This window comes from Myotis myotis, unplaced genomic scaffold, assembly GCF_014108235.1.
Source record: "Myotis myotis isolate mMyoMyo1 unplaced genomic scaffold, mMyoMyo1.p scaffold_m19_p_4, whole genome shotgun sequence".
Classification (NCBI taxonomy): Eukaryota; Metazoa; Chordata; class Mammalia; order Chiroptera; family Vespertilionidae; genus Myotis; species Myotis myotis.
The window spans coordinates 37,463,867-37,486,191 of record NW_023416346.1 but is presented as its reverse complement, the minus strand read 5'-3'; the positions used below and the strand labels follow the sequence as shown (position 1 = coordinate 37,486,191).

General features: G+C 42.7%; 1 protein-coding gene across 1 annotated transcript; it reads right to left on the bottom strand.

Moving 5' to 3' along the window:
* Positions 1 to 4,315: 4,315 nt before the first annotated feature.
* Positions 4,316 to 6,072, bottom strand: LOC118654438 (neugrin-like). The gene is made up of 2 exons (XM_036305759.1): positions 5,881 to 6,072; positions 4,316 to 5,520 (listed from the first exon to the last, which is right to left on the bottom strand). The coding sequence occupies exons 1-2, from the start codon at positions 6,042 to 6,044 to the stop codon at positions 4,815 to 4,817; spliced, it is 870 nt and encodes a 289-aa protein (XP_036161652.1). The 5' UTR covers positions 6,045 to 6,072; the 3' UTR covers positions 4,316 to 4,814.
* Between the last annotated feature and the right edge of the window lie 16,253 nt (positions 6,073 to 22,325).

Below are 22,325 nucleotides of genomic sequence, written 5' to 3'. Positions count from 1 at the left end.
GGACTTCTGGTCTCCAGAACTGTAAGAGAATAAATTTCTGTTGTTTTAAGTCACTAACTTAGTGGTAATTTGTTACAGGAGCCATAGGAAATGAATACACTGTTCTATCTCAAATCAGTTGCAAAGTCCTTTTGAGTCTACCTCTACCTGTCTTCCAAATCCATTCTCCCCTCACCATCTCCACCACTACTATCCTAGTTCAGGTTTCCATGAACTTTACTCCATGTTACTAAAATAGCTTTCTAGTTAGTCTCCCTTTCTTAAGTCTTGCCTCTTCCAATTCATCTACCAGAGTGACTGTTCTAAAAATAGTGTGGATCTTAGCTGATATTTCAAACCTTCCACAGGTCTTAAATATTCCAAACATTTGGCCATAAACCTCTGCGTGAACACATCCAGAGGTGACGACCTCCCTGACTTATGATATAGTTAATATGATTATTAGGCAATTCAAGTTTTTTGAAAATTATTCCTGTAACTTCTTTTAGGCTTAAGTCTACCCATCAGGCTGTTTCTGGTTTCCAGCCTCTACTTTTGCCCTCCCTCTACAGTTTACTTGGCTAGGCTAAGCTAAATTTCCCAGAAGTTCCTTCCCTGTCCATTTCCCATTAGTGTGGGCCACAAGAGAAATTCTTGTGTGAGATTTAAAAGGTGGATACCCTCCTCGTGCTGGGACCATTTAATAGGGGATCATCCATTTCCTTAGCTACAACCTCAGCTTTGTCTCAGGCTCTAAGACCTATCTTAACCATAGGCCAAAGGAAAATCAATGGTTGTAGCCCATTACTCTGAGATTCTGCCTCAGGTCATTCTTGCTGCAGGGCTAGCCCTGAGCATAGGCCCAAGTTCTGATAATTGGTAGCTGCCTTCTTCAGACCCAGTCTCCCTTCAAGGTACAGTTCTGATCACTGTTGCCTGAGTGAAGTTCACTTTTGTTCTTACCATGTCCTCACTTGAGCCCATACATGAGGGACATGGAGGATAGAAACCAGAGAAGTTTCTGAGCAAGGACCCATGAATCACTCATTAGACTCTATGGTTGGATTGCACAACTCCCATCTCCTTCAGCCCTTATGTGTTTCCACTTGAGTCTGATTCCTAGGAAAGGGAGTCGAATTGGTCTAGCCTGGGTCACTTGCCCACCCTTGTGTTTAAGGAGGTGGGGGCTACTGATTGGCAGTACAACAGGATCATAAGAAGTGCAGGGGAGGCATATGCTGGGTGGACGATAGTGAGACAGTCACCATATGCCTGCTAGATTAGCTGTCCTCAGTACATTCAGCTCAATCTAGAAGTTCACCTTTACTCAATCAATTCTTTCTATCTATCACAGGAGGCCTAGCAAATTCCCCATAATAGCTCTTCCCCAGTGCTATTTATGACCTATATTGTTCTTTGTTCTCAAGTATGAATTACTCTGGCTTTTGGAATACGTAGAATAAGTCAATTCCTCTTCTACACAACATTCTTTTCAAGAGTTTAAAGCAAGCTGCAGACTATGCTTGGCCTCTTCTGTCCAGCCTACCTTGTGGCCATCTGTTTTTTAGGCTCAATATACTTCTCATGTCCCTCAGCTCTTCCTTGAGTCCCATGGTTCACCGGAGTCAATTTTCAAGGGCAGAAACTATATCTTAAGGCCTGGCAGCAAATATGAGTTTAAATGTTTAGTGATTGACTCATTGACATGGTTTCTATACTGATCCCTTTCCTGGTCAGTCTTCTGGGTGCAGTCAGATTGGCATTGGGTTCAACTGTGCATACAGACTGGTGCAGAAGAGAGTGGGGGTGATTCTATCTTTGGTTGGGATGCTATGCTTATCTAAATGCAGTCTAGTAAGCTCAGACCACATTTGGGAACATGGTAGCAATAGCTCCGTGATGACTTTTGGGCTCCCTTCTACCCATAGTTTCACAAACTCCATAAAAAAGTCCAGAAGCTTGTTTAACTGGGTTTTATTGAAGCTGCTTCGGGGTGGCGGGGGTGCACTTGCAGCAAACCAGTTGTGTCTGTGAAAAAAATATCATAGCCCCCATTAGCATATCTGCATTGGTATGCTGCCCAGGAACGTTAATTATAGAGAAATAGGAAAAATAGAAAAAAAAAAGATTAAAGCGCCATAATTCCACCATCTAGAGGCAAGCACTGTTAGCACTTGGGGTGTGTCATAGTTTCTATCTTTCCAAGTTTAAATTCTGACTCTGCCAGTGTTTCTTGACTTTGGAAAAATTTTTAACTTTTCCTGGCCTCACTTTCCTCACCTGAAAAACTTAGATAATAATGCCAATCTAGCAGGGCTGTTGTGAAGAACTGAAGAGATAATTTATGGAAAGCACTTAACCCATAGTTACTCTTAAAATTGTAACTATTGTTATTTGATCAGGTTATTAAAGTTCCAAGTAATAGTCTTAACCACTCTCCTGATCTTTCTTGTGATGGTTTTCTTTCTTTAAAAAAAAAAAAAAAGAGTGGGAACATGGATGGAACAAAATTGGCCACAAGTTGATGATTATTAAGAATGTGGGTTCAAGATTGTCAAACTGCAGCGGGAAGGCCGGGGAGGGTTGGGGGGCAGGAGGGAGCGGGGTAAGAGATCAACCGAAGGACTTGTGTGCATGAATATAAGCATAACCAATGGACATAAGACACTAGGGGGTAGGGGAGGCTAGGGGACTGTCAAGGGCGGGGGGGGGGGAGGGAAGGACACATATGTAATACCCTTTGTAATACTTTAAGCAATTAAAAAAAAAGAATGTGGGTTCAATGTATTATTCTCTCTACTTCTGCATGTGTGTGGGAATTTTCCATAATTAAAAGTTATAAAAAGACAAAAAAGGCAAGAAGCCCTGAATTCAGATGTTGCCTCAATCTCTTGTTGCAAACTCGTTTTCTACAGTTTCAGGACCAGCAGGAAGGGACCTTGCAAGTTGGAGCTTGCAAGTGTGAGCTGAGGCCCATAATTAAGGGTAGTTTGAGATGTAACTGTGTGCCCATGAGCATTAATTTTGGATTACATAGTTTGTGGATATTGAGTTGGTTAAGTTACTTTCCCCCTAAAGGGCATAAACCCCATAAGCCCATGAACCGTGGGCAGGGCAATACAGAGACCTGTGTAGAGAGGCTAACATAGTGATGACCTGCCAATACTGTGGAGTAGTTCTTGCTGTGGAGACCCTCCGCTACTGCCTAGAATAAGATCCTGACCTTCTTCTACCTCCCTTCCATCCAGTGAGCCTCTCCCTATGACAGTGATGGCGAACCTATGACACGCGTGTCAGAGGTGACACGCGAACTTACTTTTTTGGTTGATTTTTCTTTGTTAAATGGCATTTAAATATATAAAATAAATATCAAAAATATGTATTTGTTTTACTATGGTTGCAAATATCAAAAAATTTCTATATGTGACACGGCACCAGAGTTAAGTTAGGGTTTTTCAAAATGCTGACACGCTGAGCTCAAAAGGTTCGCCATCACTGCCCTATAAGCTCTGAGGGCCTATTATTAACTTCTCAGGAATTTTGTGGACCCAATGATGTCACACTAGTAGATTGCAATAGCCATGGTGTAGGAGACTTTATATGATGGAAATAAGTAAATATTATAAATCAGATTATTTTTGTCCTGCACAGCTGGGTGTTAAACATTTACCAGGTGCACCAGTGACCAGACTATGCCAGCAAATTTCCTTTTTACTCAAGTTAGCCCACTACCCATCTCCTAGCTTCCCCCCCAAAAAATTAGTAAAAAAGTATTCCTTGAAGAGAGAACAGCTTGTTACTGCTGCTGGGACTAAATGCTAAACATGGCATGGGGCTCTTTTAAAGTCAATGGCTCCACTGATACCAATAATGTGCTTAATTTCCTTAATTGTCAAACAGCTTTGGGGGGAATTCTAAGTGATAGGTACAGCACTGGTGGCTTCATAGGAAGCAAAACTGCCACACCCTCTTCCTGAACACCTCCAACCCAATACAACCCATGGATTCATAACAACACCATGGCCTTCTCTCACTTTTCACTGAGATAAAGGACTGGATGACTTGCACTGATCTGACACAGTTCTCAGATTTAGTGTTCACTGATTCCCACTGTCATTTCAAGTTTTTCCTCTGGTTTGGGAATTCAGTTTTCTTACAGCATTAAAGAGACCTGGGTTGTACACTTCACTCTGTCACTAACTCACTATGTCAACTTGGACAAGTCTTATCTCTTGAGGTCGTGACCCTTAAGTTTACTCTGGGATCTGGCATTCTCTAACTGTGCATCTTGTTGCTGGAGTAATGGGGCTACTCCTCATCCCCCATACCAATGTGCTTTTTTTTTTTTTTTTTTTTTGACGGCTACATTTCACTTTATTTTGCACAAAACGGATACAAGCAATTGACTAAGCAGCTCCAGAACTGTTAGTGTTCCTTAATCAAGAAGTAAATGATGTCAGAAGGAAAACTTTTCAATTCCTCCCAAACACATCTTGCAAATACAACGAACTCTTAACACATGCGACACAGGCTGATTTTGACACAGAGAAAGCCTCAGCAAGAAGGGTGAGTACTGAACACCCACATGGATCAGACCAGGAGCCACGCTCCAGGAGCTAGCTAGACTATACCTAGTCGGTTATTCACGCTGCCCGCATATACATCTGCCCTGTGAAGTTCATTGTCCCTTGTCAGATTGGAATCCAAACAGCTCCTTCCATTTCCAGGCTCATCACTTCCAAGGCGGATAATCCACACACAGAAATCCAGGCAGCTCAAATATACTACTCGCTCAGCTGTGTTTTACGTGACATCTCCCCAAGCCAGGCTCCAGTTCAAATTCTGTACAGGAAGTTCCCATTGTCGTCAAAGAACTCTCGCCCCCTCTGCACGACCTTGCTGCTGAAGTTCTGGTCACCCAGTTCTCTTGCCCTCAACTCTTCCAGCTTCTGTGCAATTGGCAGTCCCTCACTGCCGGTGCCTCTGGTGCCCTCACCATCGCTGGTGGGGAACTCCTGCAGCTCGCTCTGATGACCTTGGGCTGCAGCAACAGGCACAAAGCTTTCCTTCTCCAGGCTCTGGGCTCCTTTATTCCTTCCCTTCTGTCTCCTCGGAGTGTTTGTACTCTGAGTGTTCGGGTCTATCACCTTCAAAGCTGTGCTGTGACCTTGGCCTTGGGATGAGGCTTCACCCCCTGACACGGGGTGGCCTGCAGAAAGCAGCTTCCAGGTCTCCCCAGGGCCTGGAAGCTGGCGGAGCGAGGGGGCAAGCCCAGCTTTCTTAAGGACTTTTTGATCCTGCTTCAGCTTCTTCTCCAATGTGGGTACAAACTTGCTTTTTAAAACCCTTCTGATCACATCGGTGCTAACAGCAAAGCCTTCAGCCAATCTGGGAACGGGCCAGGACTCTGGAAATTCTTCATGTAAATACCGGATCTGCTCCATGGCTTCCCTGGTCAGGGTCCGGGGCGGGGCCCCTCGCGGCTCCATTTGCCTCCGAATTTTCTGGAACAGGATGGCCTTTTTCTGTCGTTTCAGGGCGCTGGGGGAGAGAACCAATGGCAGAAGCCGTGCGTGGGAGCAACATGGGTGGCTGCAGTGTCTCGGGCTACATCAGGGCATGCCCAGCCCTCGTCTCTTTGTTCGCTGCCCCGGAAATCTAACCCCTAGACAGCAGCGCCCGGGCAGGGCGAACTCGCTACGCGGGCGACGAAATACGTCACTGGGGAAGGGACCCGTGGCCCCGAAGGAGCTGAACACCTGCCCCTGCGCCTCTGAGGAGGGAAGAAGCAAGGGCCGCTGCGAACGCGGCGGCGACACGCCCGGCGCCGAGGGGGCGCGGCCTGCAGCGCCGGGGCGCGAGGCCCTGCTTCAGGCTGAGGGCCCAGGAAGGAGCCGGTACCTCTCCATCTCCTGCAGCTCCCGCTCCTCTGGTTGCCAGTCGGAATCAGGGTCCGGCTCGCGGCCGGTAGATCCCGGGCCTGCCACCCCCTGGGTCGCGAACCCACAGCGAGCTACGACAGCACGAACGCGCGCCCCGAGCAGGAGACTCAGAGCACCCGCCATGTTGATCGGACCGCTTGCAGCCTGAAACGCAGCAATACCCCCAATGTGCTTTAATGTTGCTTAAAAACTTAAACAAGTTTTTGAATTAGATGTTATTTTTTAGTGAGATGAACTCATTCCTGTTCTAAAGGTTCAAATAACAGAGTTTCATATAGTAAAATGTGCAAGTCCTTCATTCCTCCCCTTTTCTTCATTTCTCTTCCTGGAGGTATCTATGGTTATTAGTTTTTGTGTTTCCATCCAGTTCTTTTGAAATGCATTTTTTAGCCTGGCCAGCATGGCTCAGTGGTTGAGTGTCGACCTATGAACCAGGAGGTCACGGTTCGATTCCAGTCAGGGCACATGCCCAGGTTGCAGGCTCAATCCCCAGTGTGGGGTGTGCAGGAGGCAGCCGATCAATGATTCTCTCTCATCATTGATGTTTCCATCTCTCTCTCAGCATATGAAAATTAAACAATGTTATATACCATTCTCTAATATTCTCATATTAAGAGAATGAAGGATAAAACCCCACAAAGCCATCTCAATCTATATATATATAAAGAGCCAGGGTCCGTAAAGACCCAAGGCTTGATCTAACACTGGAAGTCAGTGCTGGGTTGCCCTGGCAACCCAGCACTGACTGCAGCCTGTGCTGGGGCAGCGACCTAGCACTGACTGCTGAGGGGGCTGCGGATTAGGCCTGGAGAGAGGCCTGCAGAGAGAGAGGCAGAGTCTGATCTGCAGCTTCAGTGGCAGCTGTAGATCAGCCCTTGCCTCTCTCTTTCTCTCCTGGCTTCACCAGCAGCTGAGCCTCTGTTTCTCTCCCCGCCTCTGTGGGGCTGCTGATCAGCCCTGCCTCTTTGATCCAGCCCAGAGATAGGCCTGGAGATGTTGACTGGCATAGAAACTGATCAATCAGAACCAAATCTGGGTGAAGTGCCAGGAGCCAATGGCTGCCTAAAAGACAGAGCTTTTGACACTGACTGGCATAGAAACCGACCAATCAGAACCTAATATGGGTGAATTATGAAGGGAGAACCTAAGGTGGGGGCTGAGGAGGGGTTTTAAGGGCAACAGCGTTTGGTGTAAGGTATAAGAATGAGGTTCAATTTTTTAATGACCGCTTTGGCAGTATAGTGCATATGGCTGGCTATCAGTCCAGATATAAGGATTATGTGTTTTCGTCTGCCAAGAGCATCTCCTTCTGCTGAAAAAGGCTTTGCCCCCAATTTAAGCAATCCTATCTTATATAATCTATTTATACTAATAAAAGGGTAATATGCTGCCCTAATCGGTTTGGCTTGGTGGATAGAGCGTCGGCCTGTGGACTGAGAGGTCCCAGATTCAATTCCGGTCAGGGGCATGTGCCTTAGTTGCGGGCATATCCCCAGTAGGGGGTGTGCAGTAGGCAGCTGATCGATGTTTCTCTCTCATCGATGTTTCTGGCTCTCTGTCCCTCTCCCTTCCTCTCTGTGAAAAATCAATAAAATATATTTTTTTAAAAAAGGGTAATATGCTAATTAGACCAGGTCTACCAGCAAAAGCCATGGTGGTGGGGGCCAAGGCAGAGGCAGGTAGGGGTGATCAGGCTGGCAGGGGAGGGCAGTGGGGGCGAGATCAGGCCGGCAAGGGGAGGGCAGTTTAGGAGCGAGGAGGCAGGCAGAGGCAGTTAGGGATGAGCAGGCTGGCAGGGGAGAGCAGTTAGGCAGTTAAGGGGTGAGATCAGGACAGCAGGGGAGGGCTGTTGGGGGCAAAATCAGGCCGGCAGGGAGGGCAGTTGGGGACAACCAGGCTAGCAGGCAGAGGCAGTTAAGGGCGATCAGGTCAGCAGGCAGGCAGAGAGGTTAGGGGAGATCAGGCAGGCAGGCAGAAGGGTTAGGGGCAATCAGGCAGGCAGGCAGAGGCAGTTAGTGGCAATCAGGCAGGCAGGAAGGTGAGCAGTTAGGAGCCAGCGGTCCCAGATTGTGAGAGGGATGTCCGACTGCTGGTTTAGGCCCAAATCCCACAAGGGGTCCCTGATTGGAGAGGGTGCAGGCTGGGCTGAGGGAACCCTCTCCCCCTGTGCATGAATTTCATGCACCGGGCCACTAGTTGATGTAATAAAAGCATTTGAAAAAATCCAACACCCTTTTATGAGAAAAACACACAGCAAACTAAGAATGAAAAGCAACTTGCTCAATATGATAAAGGGCATCAATCAAACATCCAGAGCTAATATCATACTCAAGGGTGAAAGACTGAAAACTTTCCCTCTAAGATCAGGCAGAAGACAAGGATGTCTGCTTTCTCCACTACTATTCAACATTGCACTAGACGTTCTAGCCAGGGCTATTAGGCAAGAAAATAAAGACATCCAAATTGGAAAAGAAGTAACTATATTCATCTGTAGACCTCATGACTTTATGTGTGGTAATCCTAAAGAATCCAGAAAACAACTATTACAGCTTATAAATTTTAGTAAAGTTTCAGGGTACAAGATCATCAAACAAATATCAGTTGTATTTCTATATGCTAGTAATGAACAATTTGAAAATGAAATTAGGAAACAATTTCATTTATAATAGCATCAAAAAGAATAAAATACATTTCAGAAGACAGCTTCTTGTCTGCTAGGGCTGACCAGCAGACCCTGAGCAATGGATGAATGATTATTCTATCACAGGTTTGCTGTGAGAGGGCTAAGGGACTGCCTGGCTAAAGAAACCAGACAGCCTTGATCACCTGCCTCTTCAGGCTTTTATTGTAACAGCAGTTTGAGATAAAGTTTATCTTTTAGATACAATCAGTGGGGTAGGTAATCTTGGGAGGACACATGTGTCTGCAGTGTCCTTTAAGCAAGGACACCTAAAGATTAAGCATAATGATTCCGGTAAACACCTGAGGGTCTGCACATACACAGACTTGTTTGGAAAGGTCAAGGAACAATTAGGGACAGCTGCCTTTGGCCAACTCCCCTAAGTCAGAATTCTGATAAACAGGGGTGGGCCACCTTCAGCCAACTTCCCCTAGATCAGAACTTCCTCCTTACAAACTTTTCCAACCAAGTCTCCTGTGCTCTCCCACACTTGTCTATTCCGCATCTCTATTGAGAATGCACATGATAAAGATCATTGTTGTCTGCCCATTTTTTATACTTTATCAAATCTTCTGAACAAACTAAACCTTCTCTCAGTTCCTTGCATTACATTAGTAGTGAAGAACAAAGACCTCACTTTAATACCCCCTTGAAAGTAATTTTTCTTGTTCCCCATGGAGATTCTGAGGAGTCCAGACCTCTAGGACAATACTTTAAAGTATTAGTAAGTTTTTCTAGTAATTACTTTATCCTCCCCCTAAATTCGTGTTTTTTTTAAAAAAAAATATTTTAAAATTGATTTTTAGAAAGAGAGGGAGGGGAAGGGAGGGAGAGAGAAACATCGATGCGAGTGCAACATCTATCGCCTATATCTTGCATGCTCTCTACCGGGGATCAAGCCTGCAACACAGGAATTGAACAGGCAACCCCCAGGTGCATGGGATGGCACCAAACCAACTGAGCCACATCGGCCAAGGCTCTGAGTACTTTCTTACTTAGCTCTTAGAAAAACACTTTATTTCTTTGTTCTTCCTTCCTTTCCTGCATCCATTCTACCTTCTTTTGGCAATAGCACCTCAATTTCATTTTGGGAAATATCTACATATATACTGGATAAATTTGGCAGGAATATTAATTAAAACACCCTGTCCTCTCCTAGCTTAGGAGCAGTGATGTTGATCCAAGCTGAACTGATTAGAAGCTTCCTCTTAAATTTGATCCATGAGTGGAGTAATAAAAAAGACTGGATAAAGCGTTAAGCAGTTCTTGCTCAACACCATCTGGAGTTGCCTGGTTTCTGCCCTAGTTTCTAAAGAGCTGGGTTCTCTAGTCTTTCTTTTATTTTTTTTTAAATTTTTTTCTTAGTCGAAAGAGTTGTTTAATACTTGATTATGTTTTTTTTTTAAATTTTGTTTTATTGCTTAAAATATTATAAAGAGTAGTACATATGTCTCCTTTTTGGTTACCTTTTGACCTTCCCCTGGCCTCCCCTAACCCCCAGTGTCTTGTGTCCATTGGTTAAGCTTATATGCATGCATACAAGTCCTTCGGTTTATCTCTTACCGCCCCCCGCGCCCCCACCCAACCCTCCCCGGCCTTCCCGCTGTAGTTTGACAGTCTGTTCGATGCTGCTCTGCCTCTGTATCTATTTTTGTTCATCAGTTTATAATGGTCTTAATTATCCACAAATGAGTGAGATAATGTGGTATTTTTCTTTCATTGACTGGCTTATTTCACTTAGCATAATGCTTCCAGTTCCATCCATGCTGTTGCAAATGGTAAGAATTCCTTCTTTGTTACAGCAGCATAGTATTCCATTGTGTAGATGTACCACAGTTTTCTAATCCATTCATCTGTTGATGGGCACTTAGGCTGTTTCCAGATCTTAGCTATGGTGAATTGTGCTTCTATGAACATAGGGGTGCATATATCCTTTCTGATTGGTGTTTCTGGTTTCTTGGGATATATTCCTAGCAGTGGGATCACAGGGTCAAATGGGAGTTCCATTTTTAACTTTTTGAGGAAACTCCATACTGTCTTCCATAATGGCTGCACCAGTCTGCATTCCCACCAGCAGTGCACAAGTGTTCCTTTTTCTCCACATCCTCTCCAGCACTTGACGTTTGCTGATTTGTTGACGATAGCCATTCTGACAGGTGTGAGATGGTACCTCATTGTTGTTTTAATTTGCATCTCTCAGATGATTAGTGACTTTGAGAATGTTTTCATATGTCTCTTGGCTTTCTGAATGTCCTCTTTTGAAAAGTGTCTATTTAGGTCTTTTGCTCATTTTTTTGATTGAATTTTTTATCTTCCTTTTGTTAAGTTGTATGAGTTCCCTATAAATGTTGGAGACCACATAGTCATATCAATTGATGCAGAAAAAGCATTTGACAAAATCCAACACCCATTTTTGATAAAAAAAACAAAAAACTCTCAGCAAGGTGGGAATAGAAGGATCATACCTCAACATAATAAAAGCCATATATGACAAACCCACAGCCAACATCATACTCAATGGGCAAAAACCCAAACCATTTCCCCTAAGAACAGGAATAAGACAGGGATGCCCACTCTCACCACTTCTGTTCAACATAGTACTGGAAGTACTAGCCATTGCAATTAGACAAGAAGAAGAAATAAAAGGCATCCAAATTGGAAAAGAAGTAAAACTGTCCTTATTCGCAGATGACATGATATTGGACATAAAAAACCCTAAAGACTCCATAAAAAAACTATTAGACTTAATAAATGAATTCGGCAATGTAGCAGGATAAAAAATTAATGCCAAGAAATCTATGGCATTTCTATACACCAATAGTGAACTTACAGAAAGAGAGACTAAAGAAGCAATCCCATTTACCATCACACCAAAAAAATTAAGCTACCTAAGAATAAACTTAACTAAGGAGGTAAAAGACCTCTACTCAGAAAAAAGAGATAGAGGAAGGCATAAACAGATGGAAGAACATACCATGTTCTTGGATTGGTAGAATCAACATCATTAAAATGTCCATACTACCCAAATCAATCTATAAATTCAACGCACTTCCCATTAAAATACCAACGGCATATTTCACAGATCTAGAACGAACTCTCCAAAAATTCATCTGGAATAAAAAAAGACCCCAAATAGCTGCAGCGATCCTGAGAAAGAAGAACAAATTAGGTGGGATCTCAATACCAGATATCAAGCTGTATGACAAAGCCACTGTTCTCAAAAGTGCCTGGTACTGGCACAAGAACAGACACATAGATCAATGGAATAGAATAGAAAACCCAGAAATTGACCCAAACCAATATGCTCAATTAATATTTGACAAAGAACATACAGTGGAGTCAAGACAGTCTCTTTAATAAATGGTGTTGGGAAAATTGGACAGATACATGCAAAAAAATGAAACTAGACCACCAACTTACACCATACACAAAAATAAACTCAAAATGAATAAAGGACTTAAATGTAAGACAGGAAACCATAAAAATACTAGAAGAATCCAAAGGCAACAAAATCTCAGACATATGCCAAAGCAATTTCTTCACCAGTACAGCTCCCAAGGCAATGGAAACTAAAGAGAAAATAAACAAATGGGACTACATCAAAATAAGAAGCTTCTGCACAGCAAAAGAAACCACCAACAAAACAATAAGAAAGCCCACTGCATGGAGAACATATTTGCCAATGTTATCACCGATAAAGGTTTAATCTAGTCTTTCTTAAACCTGTTTTCTCCCCAGTATCCTTCAAATAAATTCCTCTTTGTCCTAAGTTAGCCATAGTTGAATTTTGTTATTCACAACTCAAAACCCCTGGCTCAGAAAGGTGATCCATTCAATTATTCAGCAAATATTTATTAAGTATTTACTATTTGCTAAGTACTGTGCTAGTCACTGGGGAGGGTTCTCCAAGTTAATAGGCTGATCTCTTTCTGTCAATAAGAGAAAACTGGGGGTTAACTCTACAAGTCTTCATTTTAAGTGCCAGGAAAGAAAGAGGCTCTAGGAAACTCTAAGAGAATAATTAGCTATCATTATACAAAATTTAATAGAAATAATAAAAACATGAATGTTGAGAAATACTTCTCTCTAATTGAAGTAACTCAGGCTGTAATAATTCTCAACTTTATAACAAGTTTCTTTAGAGGTCATATGTATTGTTATACTCTAAAGCACGTTTGATTCCTGTTGCTAACCACTCTGGAACACATTACATAGTGCTGCATATATGAGAAGCAGCTTCACCACAAAACAATGCTGATTATTTGAGGCATCTGTGCTTGTGATGTATTAATAGCATGGGGGAAATATATACTCATTTGTTATTTCAGGCATTTAAAAGATAAAGGTATAATTTTAAAGGAATGAGTGGTTTGGGGGAATTAAAGACTGATTCCTCGCCACTGCACCCCATGAAATATACAGTTGAAATGTGGATATTATCTTAAAGATCTTGGAATTCTGATACTGCTCCATTAATAATTATTTTAGCAACTTTGGGGACTTAGTAATTGGCTCCAACATAACCTTTTCACTGGAACATTTAGGTTCTCCTTTCAGGTTCCAGACATAGAACTGGTGTAGATTCTTTGGCATAATTGATTTGGAGCTCAAATTTAATAGCACTACTTTTTCTAGCTGCAGCATCTGCATTCATAGCTCACATAGCTCCTGGTCATCAGTCAAATGTCTCTTTGAACTCAGACTTTGGTTTTAACTGCCTGTGAAAGAACATGATTCTCCTGGTTCCATCAAGCATTCGTCTCATTGTACCTCTATTTGTCCTTGAAAGAACCTATCTCTCCAATTGGCCCTCACAGGGGTATGCATGTCAAATTGGGTTTTCATCTTTCTAAAAACGCTCATTTAAAATTGCACTTGGTGCCCTGGCTGAGTAACTCAGTCAGTTCGAGCGTCGCCCTGATACACCAAGGTTTCTGGTTCAATCCCTGATCAGTGCACATACAATGAATGCATAAATATGTGAAACAACAAATCAATGTTTCTCTCTCTGTCTCTCTCAAAATCAATTATAAAATATTTCTTTTTAAATTTACTTGGCAATGTGAAACTAATATTCAAAATCTTTGAGGTGAATTTTGTAGTATTTTAAAAAATCAACAAATAAAATATTTTAAATATTTAAAAATCTTTCTAAAAATCAGTAAATAAAATATTTTTAAAAATTCACTTGGTGATGTGAAACTAATATTCAAAATATTTGAGGTGAATTTTGTGGTATTTAATTTGTGTTTGGAGAAAAAATTAAAATTATTATTATTAATTTTGAAAAATTAATAAAATTTTCGAATGTCCTCTACATCCATGGCATTTTAGCAAAATTCATTAAGTATAAATTTCTTTTCTTTTTAAAAAATATTTTTATTTATTGATTTGAGAGAGAGAGAGAGAAGAAGGGAGAGAAAGAGAGAGATTGCTTTGTTGTTACACTTATTTATGCACTAGAGGCCCGGTGCACGAAATTTGTGCACTTGGGGTAGTCTCTCAGCCTGGCCTGCACCCTCTCACAGTCTGGGAGCCCTCGGGGGATGTCCGACTGATGGCTTAGGCCCACTCCCTGTGAGCCCGGCTTCTGGCTGAGCAGTGCTTCTGCATTGAGTGTCTTCCCCCTGGTGGTCAGTGCACATCATAGTGACTGGCCATTCTGTCAATTGGTCTATTTGCATATTAGCCTTTTATTATATCGGATTCTTTGGTTGATTCTTGTATGTGCCCTGACAGGGCATCGAACCCAAAACCTTGAGGTATTGGGACGACTCTCTAACTAACAGGGACAATGCTATAACCAACTGAACTACACAGCCAGGGCTAAATTTCTTAACTCATACAAATCTTCATAAAATGATAGGCCACTGCCCTAACTGGTGTGGCTCGATTGGTTGGAGCCTGTCATCCCATCCACCAAAAGGGGGCGTGTTCAATGCCTGGTAATGGCAAGTAAGGGAGAGAGTTGATTGATGTTTCTCATATTTATGTTTCTCTCTTTCTGTCTTCCTTCCTCTCTCTGGGATCAATAGAAAAAAGTTTGTTGATGGGCCACACCACTCACTATGAAAGAAAAAGAATAATCAAGGTGTTTTACAGAGTCCCTAAAGTTAATTTTGTCAATACAATGTATTCTAAGTCACACCATCTCAAACATGGCCTTCAATTTTGCTGAAAATCTGTGTAGTGGTTTTCATGCCATGTAGAAACAGACAAAACTGGATGTTAATTACATATAAATAAGACATAGGTAATTTGTTCAGTCAGTGATGACCTTGTCTCTTTCTTCCTTGACTCCTGCTACTCATTAGTACATCCACCAGAGGGCAGGCAGTAAAAGAAAAAGGAAAGAAGAGAAAAAGCTGTGAGATCTGCAATATGAGGCAGAACTCAAGGTTACCATCTCTGAACCCATTCCCCAGTGGCCCTAATGGGTATAACTTATTTGAATGAAGGTATTATCTCAGATGGTTCAGTCACTTCAGGCAGTCAAGAACTATTTATTGAATGTCTGCTATATGCAAGGCACTATTCTGGACACTGAGGATACAATAGTAAACAAGAAAGGCAAAAATATTAACTTGTAGAACTAACATTTTAGTATTATATTTTCATAATTCCCAAAGGCCTCAGTTTCCTATCTGTACCATGGGGGCAATAATACTAGAATTTCTGTGAACATTTACATGAGATGCTTAAACATCTAATAAATTCCTGGATTATAATTTACTAGAGGCCCGGTGCACAAAAATTTGTGCACTCGGGGGGGGGGGGGTCCCCTCAGCCCGGCCTGTGCCCTCTTGCAGTCTGGGACCCCTCGGGAGATAACGACCTGCTGGCTTAGGCCTGCTCCCGGGTGGCAGAGGGCAGGCCCAATCCCTAGGTGCAGCCCCTGGTTGGGCTCAGAGCAGGGCTGATTGGGGAGTTGGGGTACTGCCCCCTGTCATGCACAGAGCAGGGTGGATCGGGAGGTTGCAATGCCACCCTCAGTCACTCTCAGGGTAGGGCCGATTGGGGGGTTGGGGTGCCGCCCCCTGTCACACTCAAAGCAGGGTCGATAGGGAGGTTGTGGCACCACCCCTTGTCACTCACAGAGCAGGGCCAATCAGGGGGTTGGGGCGCTGCCCCCTGTCACTCACAGAGCAGGGCCCATCAGGGGGGTTGGGGCTCCATACCCTGTCATGCACAGAGCAGGGTCGATCAGGGGGTTGAGGAGCTCCCCTCTGTCACTCACAGAGTAGGGCCGATAGAGGAGTTGGGGCACCGCCCCCTGTCACACACAGAGCAGGGTGGATCAGGGGGTTGGGGCGCCGCACCCTGTCACACTCAGTGCAGGGCCGATGGGGAGGTTATGGCTCTACCCCATCACACACAGAGCAGGGCCCATGGTGGGGGGTTGGGGAGCCGCACCCTGTCACACACAGAGCCGCAGGGCGATCAGGGGGTTGGGAAGCTGCCCCCTATCAGGCACAGAGCAGGGCTGATCAGGGGGTTGTGGGCGCCTTCCCCTGTCACAAACAGAGCAGGGCAGATAGGGAGGTTGTGGCCCCGCCCCCTGTCACACACAGAGCCGCAGGGCGATCAGAGGGTTTGGGCGCTGCCCCCTGTCACGCTGATCCTGGTGCTGGGAGGCCTTGCGGCTCTGCTGATCCCGGTGCTGGGAGGCATATTACCCTTTTACTATATAGGATAGAGGCCTGGTGCATGGCTGGGGGCCAGCTGGTTTGCCCTGAAGTGTGTCCTGGATCAGGGTGGGGGTCCCGCTTGGGTGCCTGGCCAGCCTGGGTGAGGGGCTGATGGCTGTTTGCAGCTGGTCACACCCCCTTCAGGGTGGGGGTCCCCACTGGGGTGCCTGGCCAGTCTGGGTGAGGGGCTGAGGGCTGTTTTCAGGCTGGCAGGTGACTGAAGCTCCCAACCACTCCTATTTTTCTTTTTTTTTTTTATTCTGGGCCAGCTTTAGCTCTGAGGCTTGGCTCCAGCTCTGAGGCCTCGGCTGCTGAAAGCAGGTATCTGGTTTGTTTGGGTTCTATAATCGAAACACTGTTTCAACTCCAGCTCTGAGATCCCGGCTGGCTGAAAGCAGGTTTCTGGGGTTTTGTTTAGCTTCTATATTTGTAACAATGTTTCAAAGTGCAAGCTCAGAGGCCGGCATCAGCAGGCGGGGAACGTTGGAGTCCTCCGTCACTGAAGCAAGCAAGCCTCATGTTCGCTTCAAGCTGCCTGGCTGCCGGCCGCCATCTTGGCTGGCAGTTAATTTGCATATTGCCCTGATTAGCCAATGGGAAGGGTAGCAGAGGTATGGCTAATTACCATGTTTCTCTTTTATTAGATAGGATAATTTGTACACAGTTTTAAATAGTGTCTATAAAATCATGCGTTGTAATTTTCATTGTTTCATGAACACTTTTTTTCAATTAAATTTATTGGAGTGACATAGGATCATATAGGTTTCAAGTGTCCATTTCTATGATACATGATCCATATATTGCATTGTGTGTCCACCACCCAAAGTCAAATCATCTCCCATCATCATATGTTTGGCCCCCTTTTCCCTCTACTACCCTGCTACCACCTTCCCTCTTGTAATCACCATGCTGTTGTGTCTATGAGTTTCAGTTTTATATCCCAAATATGAGTGAAATAATGTGGGTGAACACTTTCCTAAGAATATTTTTAGGCCCAGCAGGCATGGCTCAGTGGTTGAGTGTCGACCTATGAACCAGGAGATCACGGTTCAATTCCCGGTCAGAGCACATGCCCCGTTTTTGGGCTTGATCCCCTGTGTTGGGTGTGCAGGAGGCAGCCGATCGATAGTTCTCTCTCATCATTGGTGTTTCTATCTCTCCCTCTCTCTCCCTTCCTCTCTGAAATCAATAAAATTTATTTTTAAAATATATTTTTTAAAAAGAATATTTTAAGTCAGTATTTTAATAGTTATGTAACACTTCCTTGTGTCAATGTGTGATAATAATTAAACTTACTCTATTATATACTTGGTTCATAGAAGGTTCTCAGTAAATATTTGTTGAAAGAATGCATAATTATCACTAATTTATATTCTGTCCATCTTTTCAATATTGCAAATTCAGAGGCAGAAATATTTTCCTTCTACCCTTCTAGTTTGTTTGCCTGGTCTAATCAAATTGTCATAAGACAGGTTAACAAGAGAAAATACATTTAATTATGTACTGTGGAGAAAAAAAAGGGGGGGAGTTCTATGGAAAGTAACATTACAGGGTGATCTGATTCTAAATTCCTAACTGGGCAGGTTATAGTAGGTAGTCAAGTCCCAGGCCTGTAACTTCTTTAGTGAAAGGATTTAAGCCAGCTCTGTTCATTGTTCTTGGGCATGTAGGTTAACACACCTTTGAAGTACCAGAAGTAATACCCCTTGAAGGGGTTATTAACTCTTAATAGAGCACATAATCTTGTTAACTATCCTGTAATCCAATTCCCACCTGCTTTGTCTAATCTTCCTTACATGCCTTCCTTAATTTCAAATACATAAAAGAAGCTGCAAAACTGTTATTCTGCAGAGCATTTGAGATCTTGCTCCCTGACTCTTCAGGGTTTTGATTGCTCAGCTCAAATATAATCCTTACACCAGAGAGTCATATTTTGACGTAGCAAAACTGCCCCCTTTACAAAGAACTTCCTTTTTTATCTTTTGAATAAACTTCCTGGGAAAAGTTCTAAAAGTAGGCTATTGCATCAAAATGCATGACACAAGGTATGAATATTTTCGTATCATGTAGGGGTTTAGAACAAGTCATCCCAAGAGGAGCCTTTGCTGTCTATGGCTTGTTTTGAATTAAAGTCAACAAAAACCTTGTGGGCTCAAGAGAAACTTCTGCTCCCCCTTAACTACCTAGAAGAATTTAAATTGGGGGCCTTGCTCATAAGAGATTACCAGATGTAATTTTTTTTAACCTATTGTGGGAACCCTAAATCAGAGTACGCCGGATGATCAAGGCCCATTTGCCATACACATGTGCAAAGGCAATGATAGCAGTTTTACTGTACGCACTACGCAGGTGTACCTTTTTATAACCCAAATATTGATGTCACTATTTGGCAAGAAACCTCTTTTGTTTGAGAGAGAGAGGAAGGGAGAGAGAGACTTTAAAGAACTGCTTTGTCTGATGGCTACTTGGTAGCAAAAGCTACTTGGTCTGCAATAAAGTCTCTCCTATATACCTATGACTTCGTTTGTCTTCTCTGTCTAAAACCAGTGTCCAAGGACCTGTGCTCCCACAGTTGGCACAGCAAGCAGGGTCAAGGAGTAAGTGCTCTGACACCTATCAGAGCAAGGCAAACTACTAATTACTGAACATCTGCTCTTCTTATTTTCCTGCAATGACCTTCCTCCCGTCTGAAGCCCCAAAGATGATCCTTAGCTCAGAATGTCATATACTCCTCATTTTCCCTTTCTGTCTTTGAACCTCTCATACATGTGAGGTCTCTGTCTCATGTATGTGGGGTTCCCATACATATGTATGTAATAAAATTTGGTCATTTTCTCTTGCTAATTTGTCTCATGACTATTAGACCAATTGAAAGAACCTTGAGGGTAGAGGAAAGTTTATTTCTCTTCCACAATCCTCAATATATATTAGCATCATGTTGCCATGAAGAGTGGTACTAATTTAAAAGTAATGACTGCCCTAGCCTGTGTTGCTCAGTTGGTTAGGCATTGCCTGATGCACCAAAAGGTTGTTCATTTGATTCCTGGTCAGGGCACATGCCCAGGTTGCAGGCTCAATCCCTGGTTGGGGGGCATGCAGGAGGCAGCCAATCAGTATTTGTTCACATTGATGTTTCTCTTTCTCTCTCCCTCTCCCTTCCTCTTTCTCTAAAAATCAATTTAAAAATCTTTAAGAAATAAAAATAAAATAAAAATATAACTACCATATTGTTGTTTAATTTGTGTTATTTAATTATTCATATTGTTTAATTTCTTTCACATAGTTACTTATTATTTGGATATCCCTGTTGTAAAAATTATGTGTTTGATGGGTAGGACACTTCGGAGGAAAGTCAGGGGAGGCCCTAGGATTCTAATTGAGGAGGACAAGCCTCAAAACTACCCCTTTAACCATCAGAGCTTGAAGAGCAGAGAGAAGAGGAGCAAAATTTGTCACCTCAAAATATGTCTCTTTGGCATAAAGGTTATTTTAAGATCATTATTTTTAAGAAACAGCAGACACAGGAGAAGCTCTGAAAATTGTATAGAGTTACCCTTTTGTAAGAGACATTTACATGTATAAGGAAATCTCCATTTGTTGGGTGTCTCCTCTGTATCAGATGCCTTAATCTCTAGAAACATCAACGGAGAAGGCATGGACATAAATCTTCATAATAACCATACCATTTCTTATTGTGCTTTGCCTGGTAATCTCCCATAACTGACTCTCTTTCCCCCTCAACATCTTTCTCTCATCATTAGAAGAAGATGATATGTAAGGTGATGGCTTGAGCCATTTGGAGGAGTTTTTCTGGGTATCTCCCGCGTATAGAAGAAGGAAACATGTTACTACACTTCTGTTGCTTTTTCTCTTGTTAACCTGTCTTTTTATTACAAGGAAGGGGGCTCTCAGCCAAGAACATATAAAGGTAGAGGAAAAATTATTTTCCCTCCCCCACAAGAGAATGAGGTGACAAAAGGAAGAGCAATGCAGAAAAGAAATTGCAGAGACATTGAAGAGATGTTACAGATTTGCTAAAGACTAACAGATGCCAGCTAAAGACTGTTGCCACAGAGGAGTACCTCTTTGTTGCATCACATTAGGGGTGGGTCTGTTTTGAGCAATGAGCACCTGCAGCATTAGAAGTGAAGTCCTAAAACTCTGCTGCCTCGGTCAGACTCCAGAGAGCTGATGCAGCACTGGGTATAGAAATGTTGTTGAATTAGTATGAATAGGTGCCTGGTTGGTAGAGTGATTTGCATACTGTGGTTTGGGGTTATGCATACCATGACTTTTCCTCTTTGCTCTGAAAAATAGGACTGGTTGAGTGGTTGAAATTAAGCTATAAGCCTTTGATCTGAAACGGTTTGGTAAAATAACAATTGCACGGTTTTGAAAAATAATGTATTTTGAAATATTTTCAAACCTACAGAAAAGTCACAAGTGCAGTACAGAGAACTTCCATGTTCCTTTTGCCTAGTTTTCTAATTAACATTTCACTGCATTTGTACTCCCTTGCGCTCTTTCTACAATCTCCAGATCTTATTAAAATTGTGCCAACTGTCTGTGGACAAAAAAGGGGCCATATACTAAACCTGACAAACTCAGAGAAGCCCTGCATGGTGGGCCTTACAAACTCAGAGACCTAAAGTAACCACATAGGATGCTCTGAACACAAAAATTCCTAACTAAAAGTGAGTCATATAAATCAAATCATTATGTGTGGTCCTTCGTGACTAACATCTTTCACTTTGCATAATGTTTTTCAATAGTCATGTTGGAGCATGTATCAGTAATTTTTATGTGACTTTTTTGGCGTTTTCAATTTCTTGATAACATTCTTTGGAACACAAAAGTTTTTAATTTTGATGAAGTCCAATTTATCTATTTTTTCTTTCTTTGTCTAGAATAGGTAAATATATGGACACAGAAAGCAATTTAGTGATTGCCTATTGAGGGTTTGTGGAGTGTTATAGCTAAAGAGTATTGGTTTCTATTTGGAGTGATGAAATGTTCTAAAATTGACTGTGGTGATGGTTGCAGAACTCTGAATATACTAAAAACCATTTAATTATACACTCTAAATGGGTGAATTGTATGGTATGTATACAGTGCTGTTACAAAAAAAAAGATTGAATTAATAACTTGAGGGTTTGGAGATTTGAATAGAGCCTATTACATAAAGAAAGTACACATCTAAGCTCTAAAATTAATCAATAAACCTTTAAAAATCATAAAAAAAAGAGCAACTCATGGCGGATAGTCATGTCCTAGGCCTGTAGCTTCCTTGACAAAGGTCAAAATCTTTACTTTAAGTGAACCTGTCTATTGACTTTTTGCATCTAAGGTCCATCTCCGTGGGCTGTAAATGCTAACTATCCTGTACCCACCAATGTACTAGTAAAAGAAGTATGTGTCTCTCTGTTTTACTTTTTATCCAATCTCAAAGATTTCCCCGCTTTATTTTCTCTCACTCCCCTAATCTATTACCAATGAATTTTATGTAACCCTGTGCTTGTATGAAATAAGGTGCTGGCTTTGGGCTGGGACCTCAGCTGGAGCTGTCAGTCAGAATTCCTACATGAGGCCTCTTTATGTGGCTGCTTAATTTCATCCCAGCATTGTGGCTAAGATTCAACACAAGCATCCCAAGAGAACAAGGTGAAAGTGTGTGGACTTTTTGGTGATACAACCACAGAATTCACATAGCTTCACTTTCCTTGTACTCTGCTGGTTGAGGCAGTCATACCTATTCATCGAGTTTCAAGGGGAGGGGACATAGCCCTTACCACTCAATGAGAAGATTGTTAGCATCATAGTGTAAGAATAGCATGTAGGAGAGACTATATTATGGTGGGCTTCTTTGTAAAATACAATCTGCCCTGTTCCCCATTTATTTATTTACTTATGCCCTGGCTGCCTGTGTGGCTTAGTTGGTTGGAGCACAGAAAGGTCACAGGTTCAATTCTGGTCAGGACACATACCCATGTTTCTGGTTCGATCCCTGGTTGGGGTGCGTACAGGAGGCAGCCAATT

What these genes read in the sequence shown, in the direction of transcription:
- LOC118654438 (XM_036305759.1), bottom strand. Translation starts at nt 6,044, where the DNA reads ATGGCGGGTGCTCTGAGTCTCCTGCTCGGGGCGCGCGTTCGTGCTGTC. An exon ending in GAGCTGCAGGAGATGGAGAG is followed by an intron (nt 5,521 to 5,880) that starts GTACCGGCTCCT and finishes TCTCTCCCCCAG; the next exon opens with CGCCCTGAAACGACAGAAAA.